Genomic DNA, 8,781 nt, shown 5'->3' with positions numbered 1-8,781 from the left:
GATAATCTTCCAGAAGACATTTTTAAGAGGGAGCTGTTCCAATTGTTCCATTGGACAGGACGCATAAACGACATATACCTATCAAGAAAACAAAAACATGGTGGTTTATACATCTTTACGTTCGTACGATATACTACGAAAGGAAGAACCTTGAAAGCTATAGCAGACATGAATCGTATGCAGTTGAGAGGGAAGGTTGTATTCGTGGAGGAAGCTAAATATCGGAGAACGTCTCATGTAAGGGAAATGAATAGCGTACAGCCACGAGGTCAGCAGCCAATAGTAGGAGAAGAGAAGCAGAAAGATTTAGTAGCCCCTACTAAAGATTTAACTAAGGAGAAAACGGTCCAAGATCCACACAAGAATGGGTGGACGAAGAAGGTGGAAATGGGGGTAGCGAAAGACAACTTGGCCTGGTTGCAGAGAAGCCTAGTAGGTGGAACGACGAAAGCCATTGACTTTAGGCCTCTAAAAGAATCGATTGCGAAGAACTTTCCTCAAGTTGTTCAGGTGCGGGACATGGGAGCATATAAAGCTCTGTTGACCTTTGACAGTCTGCTGAATGCGGAGGAGGCTTACACATTCAAAATGAATAGTCTACTACAATTGTTTCATAGAGTATGGAGATGGGACGAGTCGGAAAAGAGTGAAACTCGAAGAGTTTGGTTGGAATACTTCGGGGTTCCTTTGCATGCGTGGTCCGTGGATACTTTCAGTATAATAGAAAACCAATGGGGTGAGGTAGTCGAATGCGATGAAGTAACGGAATCGTGTCAGTCCTTTAGTGTTAGCTGTATACAAATTGACACCTGTGTATTGGATGTGATCAATGAATGGGTCCATATCACAATTGGCACTAGTGGCTTTGACGTGCTGGTAAAAGAAGTGGGACGTGAAACTTTTGGGATGAATTGTCAGACAGTTACTGTGGAAGGGGAAGCAGTCAGATGTAAACAACAGAAGAACATATGTGCAAGGGCTTGTGATGACGCGCGTAGGTGGCCGGAAAATTCGGTAAAATCGATGAACTATACAGACCAGGCAGCAGAAGTGATAATGGAGGGATTGCGAGAGGAGATTGAAGACAAGGATAAAGTGGGAATTTCAGAAAAAATTTTAAACGAATGGAGTTATGAATATTTAAGTCCTAATCAAATGAATTTAGTAACATTTCATCCTCATAATGCCGGCATTCATGGTTTAGCTGAATTAGTGGGATCTGAGGGGAGTACTAAAGGGGACTCCGAATTAATGGTCTCCTGGGATTATTGTTGCAAGGCTATTGGGCTGGCTAAGGAAGCTATAAGGCTGGTTACACTTATTGATAGCCATAGGCCCACCGAAGGAAGCAACAGCAGAAGTAACTTGTTGGGCCTCGAAACAAGCTACAATGAAGCCCAACATGAGGATGACACGGGAATTGCTACTGGGCCGGGTTGGGGGAGACCGGGTTAGCCTGAGGCAATGCAGCAGCGTGGAGAAGCTTCACTCACTGCTGCAGCTGCGCGTGAGACGCTTCCTGACGTGGGAGGGACGGTTCCCAGGCTACGAACACCTCCTGGAGCAAGGGGATGCGAGGAGTCAGCGGGAAGGAGAGGCCCAAAGCAGCGGCCAGGATCCCGGATCGAAGGCGGCGGTGCTGGGTGGTCGGCGAGTCCGGTGCTCCTCCTAGGAACTATACCATGCGAAATTGATGGGGGATCCGAATTGGGCACTGAGGATAAGCGAAGGAAGGCTAATAGCAGAGGAGACCGTGTAATGGAGGAAGGGTGCAGAAAGAGAACAGTGGTAGGGACGGCAGAACGAGCACGAGGAATCAACGGTATAGATGTCGGACCGAATAATGAGCACTATAACAATGATTACAATGAGAACAGTGGAGGAGTTCAACATGACGACTGTATAGCGCGTGAAATTGAAGCGGTTTGCCCCTAAATCGTACCAGAGCTTCAGGAACGAAACGGATTTAGTGATGATGAGGTTAGTGTGGAGAACAGAACGCCTGCAAACGACAATGAAGCCAGTGATCATGGGAGATTAAGATTGAATGAGCAGCTATTAGAAAACAAAAGGGCATGGGAACTGGCAAAAGAGTCAGGTGCGGAACTTTATGATGAAGAAGAGGATATTATGGCAGGAATTCAACAACAGAATGAAGAAATTGCTTTGAAAAAGAGATTGGCAAAATAGAAGGCAAAAGCTAGACGAAGCAGACCCAAAACACAAAAAAAGGTGTGCAATATTTATTTAAAATGATTATTAGTTCTTGGAATGTTAGGGGGTTGAGGGGTGACGGAAAGATGAGAATGGTAAAGGACTTGAAGAGAAAATATAGTTTAAACATGCTAGGCTTGGTAGAGACTAAAAGACCGTTAGTGAATAGATTTGATGTTTCAAAATTATGGGGAGATAGTTGTGTTGGTTGGGATTATGTTGAGGCTACTGGTGCGTTTGGCGGGTTGCTGCTAATATGGAATGAGGATTTTTTTTATATTAGAAATTGTTATAAAAGTGAGAGGTGGATGTGTGTCGAAGGAGTTCTGGTGCAGAATAATTTTAATTGTGCTTTTATATTGGTTTATGGTGCTCACGTCAGAGATGAGAAGCTTGTTGTGTGGGAGGAGCTGAGTTACATAGCCGGTCTATGCCAGGTCCCTTGTTGTTTCATAGGGGACTTTAATGAGATCTTACATGTTGAAGAAAGGAGAGGGACCGATAGCTTATCATTGTCGGCGGAGGATTTCAAGAACTGGGTACAAGACATGGGTTTAGTGGATTTGCCGATTACTGACCGCAAGTTCACCTGGTTCAGAGGACGTTCCTGTAGCCGTATTGACAGGGCCCTGGTGAGTTTGGAGTGGCTAGAGAAGTTCCTAGAGACTCGATTACGAGGTGGGCCAAGGGGATTGTCAGACCATTGTCCTCTTATAGTGGAAGATAAGAGACCGAGAGATAGCCCTAGACCATTCAGAAGCCTTGACTCGTGGTTTACACATGAAGGTTTCTTGAGGTTGGTAAAGGAGGAATGGAGAGGGTTATGAGATATGCAATTCACAGATAAGCTGAAGGCTTTGACAGTTCCTTTGAGAAGATGGCATAAAGACAATTTTAGAGACATGGACAATAAAATTTTGAAGTTGGAGGAAGAGATTAAGAAGATTGATGACAGGGTGGGTGAAGGGGTTTATGATGAGACGGTAGAGGCAAGAAGGAAAGCGCTTGTGACATATTATGCGAAGTGGTATGTAAGGAAAGAACTACACTGGAAGCAGATGTCGCGCTCAAGACATGCCAGGGACATAGATAAAAACACAAGGTACTTCCATAGCATAGCTTCGGCGAGAACGAGGAACAACATGGTTGATGCATTGGTATTTAATGGAAGATTGATGAGGAATCAAGCTAGAATCAAGGTTGCGATTAGGGACTTCTACAAGGACTTGTATCATCAGGAGAAGTTGCCGTTGGTGGGGTTTAGAGATGGGCTGGTGGAGAAGATCAGTGAGGATGATGCTTTGGCTTTGGAGATACAACCGACCGCTGATGAGGTTAGAGAAGCAGTGTGGGACTGTGATTCATCCAAGGCTCCTGGGAGTGACGGCTACAACATGAACTTCATAAAGAAGTGCTGGGATGAAATTGGTTATGAATTCACGGGAGCGGTGTTGGGCTTCTTCCAGTCCTCCAGATTACCGGCAGATGCTAATCTCACTTGGGTTGCATTGGCGCCTAAGTTTACTGGAGCAAAGGAAATCAAAGACCTTAAGCCTATTAGTATGGTCAGGTGTGTATACAAAGTCATTTCGAAGATGCTGGTTAGAAGAATGCGACCAATAATGCCTCGGCTTGTAGGTGAGACACAGAGTGCTTTTGTTAAGGGCCGAAAAATCCATGACGAGGCTCATATTGCTTGCGAAACTGTTCAATGGCTCAAAATGAGAAAAAAGGAAGCGGCGATAATAAAGTTAGATTTCCAGAAGGCATATGATAGAGTCAGGTGGAGCTTCGTGGATCTTGTTTTATAGAAAATGGGGTTTGGAAGAAGGTGGAGGGGGTGGGTTATGGAGTGTGTCAGTACTTGCTCCATGTCAGTTTTGATAAACGGTTCGCCCTCTGAGCCGTTTAAGATGGAAAGGGGTCTACGACAAGGTGACCCGCTGTCTCCTTTTCTGTTTGTCCTTGTTGTTGATGTGCTACATAGGATGCTTGGGGAGGCGGTTAGAAACGGACGCATATCTCCACTTCTGATAGGTACAGAGCAGGTTGAACTGTCACATCTCCAGTTTGCGGATGACACCATTCTGTTCTGCCCCCCAGAGGAAGAGACAGTTAAGAACTACAGGAGGATCCTTCGCTGTTTTGAGTTGATGTCGGGGCTAAGTATCAACTTTGATAAATCTAGCTTGATTTCTATTAATTGTGATACTCAATGGGTACATCGTATATGCTGCGTACTAGGTTGCAAGGAAGCCTCCCTTCCAGTAAAATACTTGGGGATTTCACTAGGAGCTAATCCAAGGTTGGTTAAGACTTGGAAGCCAATTATTGACAAAGTGAAGGAAAAACTTAGCCTTTGGAAAGCCAAAGTTCTTAATAAAGCTGGTAAGTTGGTGCTTATTAAATCTGTACTAAATAGCCTCTCTGTATATTATTTGAGCCTGTATAAGATGCTAAAGACTATTGCGGATAAGCTTATTTCCTTACAGAGAAGATTTCTATGGAGTAAGGAGGATGGTAGGAATGGTATGGCGTTGGTCAAGTGGGAGGTGGTGCAGGCGCCCAAAAAGTTTGGTGGGTTGGGTGTCGGGGATGCTATATTGCGAAACACAGCCCTTCTTTTTAAGTGGTGGTGGCGGTTTTCAAAGGAGGATTGTCCGCTATGGAAGAAGGTGATTTGTGCTTGTAATAACCTGAACCCAAATATGTTGTTGTCCTCTCAGGTCTTACCTATCAAGGGGGTCCTTGGAAGGACATCTGCCAGTTACAGTTCAAGAATCAGCAAGTAAAACAGAAGATGATTACTGGGTTGGCTATGGAGGTGGGTGATGGAAGAGGGACTCGGTTCTGGGAGGATGTCTGGCTGCGTGGTGGTGCTCTGAAAGATCAGTTTCTGAGACTTTTTTCAGTCTCAAACTAAAGAGGATCTTTTATAGGGGATTGCGGGTTTTGGGATGGGGCTGAGTGGATATAGAACTTTTATTGGAGGCGAGAGCTTTTCCAATGGGAGTTGGATATAGTGTACCAGCTGCATGAGGTATTAAGGCTGGTCAAATTGGATTATGGTAGTGAGGATAGAGTAGTATGAAAATTTGATAAACTTCTACTAACTCTTTTATGCAGGTAATACAAGAGGACATCATCCCGGAGGATATAACAAGCTACAACTTTACAAGGACAATCTGGAAAGGTTTAGTTCCACCAAGAGTTGAACTGTTTGTCTGGTTTGTTTTGACTGAAAGAGTCAATACAAAGGAGAGGCTGAGTTGGATGGGAATTATCCACCAGGAAGATGTTGTATGTGTATTTTGTAACAAGAGTATTAAATATGGTCACCATTTGTTCCTTGGTTGTGATTTTTCTTGGCAGGTTTGGTGTGCTTGGGTATCATTTGCGGGAAGGCTATGGTCTTGCCCGGGGACGTTGAAGGAACATTTTATAAGTTGGACTGAGCTATCAGCTAGCAAGGAGGAGCGCAAGAGGTGGTTGATGGGTTTTTGTGCGATCACCTGGAACCTCTGGCTAGAAAGGAACAGAAGGATTTTCCAGAATAAAGGAAAAGGGGTTGCTGAGATCATTCATATGTCCTTTATGAACTATAAGGAGTGGTTAGGTGTGGATCCTTTTTGTTGTTGATGGCAATGCCGAAGATGACAATGGGTTAAGCATCACAGTTATTAGGAGTTGGCTAGATTGCTTTATGGTTTTCACTGAATCTTTTGTTAGTTTTTGCTCCACTTGATGTGTTGAGCTTCTCTCTTTCAAAAAAAAAAAAAGATCAGAATTGAGAGAGGGATATGTGATGGAAGTACGGAAAGAATTAATGAGAAAATGAACTTTTTATCAATAGAGAACAGAATAAGAGAAAAATTATATTAATATACCTAGTTGCTATAATTAGGAGTGGCAATAAATAGAGAAAAGTATAATTTGGATCTAACCCTAACTCTATTTGCATGCAGATTGAAAATATTTTAATTTTATCTATTTTTAATTCACGAGTATTCAATTTTACTCGTAAATTACAAAAAAAGATATAATATTATTATATAAGTTGATGATAATTTAAAATAGAATTGATTTTTATATAAAAAAAATGTATTAAATTATCAATTACTAACTTTCTCTTAGTGGCTAAAGATCTTTTGTATTTAGTGAGAAATCTTTGGTTCAACATTCACTTAGAACATATTTTTATACAAGTATACAACATATACATATATAACTTCAAGCCAACGAGTAATGCCTCATATTCTGCTTGATTGTTGGAAGCAGGGAACTCGAACCTTAAGGAGAGTTCTATCCGGGTTCCTTCGTTGCTTTCTAAAATGACACCCGCCCCACTTCCGGCTTTGTTTGCTGACCCATCTACATATAAGTTCCAGGTAGTTGGGTCTCCTGGACTTTCGGTGTATTGTGACTTGATTGCCGTCCGAGCTTCGTACTTTAGGTCGAACTTGGACAATTCCACGGCCTATTGTAGCATCTGCCTTGTCAAGTCTGTCTTTTGTAAAATGTGCTTCATTGGCTGATTAGTATGGACTTTGATAGTGTGAGCTTGAAAGTAAGGTCGGAGTCTTCGAGATGTAAGGATAAGGGCATAAGCAAATTTTTCTATCTTTTGATAGTTCAATTCTTCCCTTTGTAGGGATTTGTTAACAAAATAGATAGGTTGCTGCCCCTTTTCATCTTCTTGGATCAGGGCTAAAGCTATAGCTCGACTTCCTACTGCCAAATATAGCACGAGTTCTTCCCCTTTGATAGGTCGAGTAAGTATTAGGGGCTGTCACAGAAATGCTTTGAATTCTTGAAAGGCTTATTCGCATTCTGGAGTCCACTTGAATTGCTTCCCTTTTCTTAGGATTAAGTTTAGGGAGAGTGATTTCAGAGCTAATCTGGCTAGAAATATAGAGAGAACTGCCAACCTTCCATTTAATTGTTAGACTTCTTTAACACAAGACGGGCTCTTCATGTCAAGTATGGCCTGATACTTGTCTGGGTTGGCTTCTATACCTCTTTGGTAAGCATGAACCCTAAGAGCTTTTCAACTTCTACTGCGAATATGCATTTTAATGGGTTCAACCTCATTTCGTGCTTCCTTATCGTGGAGAATACCTCGAAGAATCGGACAACAAGGTCGTGTCCTCTTTGATTTTGACGAGCATGTCGCCTACGTACACCTCCATAAGTTTTCCCAAGTGAGAGGAAAAAACTTTGTTCATTAGACGTTGGTATGTAGCTCCTGCGTTCTTTAATCCGAAAGGCATTACTATGTAGCAATAGTTAGCCTTTGGAGTTATGAATGAGATCTTCTCTTAATTTGGCTTGTACATTGGGATTTGGTTGTACCCCGAGTAGGCATCTATAAAAGATAAGTATCGATACTCTGAAGCTGAGTCGACTAAAGCGTCAATGCTCGGGAGAAGACAAGGATCTTTGGGACAAGTTTTGTTGAGGTTGGTGTAATCAGCACACATCCTCCACTTTCTGTTTTGTTTCTTTACTAAAACCACGTTTGCTAGCTACAATGGGTATTTTACTTTCCTTATGAATCCTGCCTCCAACAAGGCTTGCACTTGTTCCTCCACGACCTATGTCCTTTCTGGTCCGATCTTTCGACGCTTTTGTTGAATAGATCGGGAGCCCGGATACACTGCGAGTTTGTGGGACATTAGATTGGGATCTATACTGGCATATCGGAGGCCTTCCAGGCAAAGAGGTAAGAGTTTTTTCTCAGTAGCATGACGAGTTGTTCCTTTAGACTTTCCTCCAGGTTAGCTCCGATATTTGTTATTTTGTTGGGGTGATATCCAATTTGTACTTCCTCTACCTTGCCCCCAGGTTGGGGACGTAGCTCTTTTCGAGTTCGAACTCCACCCAATTCAATCGTATTGACCTTTTTGCTCCTAAGACTACCTTTTAAATTAAGGCTTTCATTGTAGCATATTCGTGTTAGCTTTTGATCTCCCTTAATAGTGGTGATCCCTTCCACTGTGGGGAACTTCATGCAGAGGTGAGGTATTGAGATGGCAACCGCAAGTCAGTTTAAGGTCGTCCAACCTATTAAGGCATTGTACGCTGAATTTACATCAACCACTATGTAATCAATATTTAGCATCTTCGACTTTGCACCCTTTCCGAAAGTGGTGTATAAGGAGATGTACCCCAACGGTCGAATTGGCGTGTCCCCCCAGTCCAAATAGGTTGTCTGAGTAGGCCTTTAAGTCCTTTTCTTCCAACCCGAGCTTGTCGAAATCGGATTTGAATAGGATGTCCGCCGAGCTGTCCTAGTTTATCAAGGTTCTATGGAGATTTGTATTTGCGAGAATCATCGTTATCACCATGGGATCATCATTCCTAGGTGTTATCCCTTGGGCATCTTCTTTAGTGAACAAGATGGTAGGTAAGTCGGGTATTCTGACTTCCTCCCCGACTTGTTATATCTCTTTGAGATGCCTTTTCCGTGATGATTTAGATATTCCTCCTCCAGCAAACCCCCCATAGATCATGTGTATGTGTCGTTCTGGGGTTTGAGGTGGACGCTCTTCTTATCTTTCCTCTTCA

General features: G+C 42.8%; 1 protein-coding gene and 1 pseudogene across 1 annotated transcript; both read left to right on the top strand.

The window, feature by feature from the left end:
- The first annotated feature begins 1,464 nt into the window (after positions 1-1,464).
- Positions 1,465-2,256, top strand: LOC148554586 (uncharacterized; annotated as a pseudogene).
- A 50-nt stretch (positions 2,257-2,306) lies between these two features.
- Positions 2,307-3,041, top strand: LOC148554585 (uncharacterized). Its single transcript, XM_088490387.1, has one exon. The coding sequence runs from the start codon at positions 2,307-2,309 to the stop codon at positions 3,039-3,041; it is 735 nt and encodes a 244-aa protein (XP_088346513.1).
- The last annotated feature ends 5,740 nt before the right edge of the window (positions 3,042-8,781 follow it).

This window comes from Arachis ipaensis, chromosome B6 (genome assembly GCF_059453495.1).
Source record: "Arachis ipaensis isolate K30076 ecotype BB chromosome B6, ASM5945349v1, whole genome shotgun sequence".
Lineage (NCBI taxonomy): Eukaryota > Viridiplantae > Streptophyta > Magnoliopsida > Fabales > Fabaceae > Arachis > Arachis ipaensis.
Note: the sequence above shows the minus strand (reverse complement) of the source record. Positions and strands in the feature narration are given on the sequence as shown.

What these genes read in the sequence shown, in the direction of transcription:
- LOC148554585 (XM_088490387.1), top strand. Translation starts at nt 2,307, where the DNA reads ATGGTAAAGGACTTGAAGAGAAAATATAGTTTAAACATGCTAGGCTTG.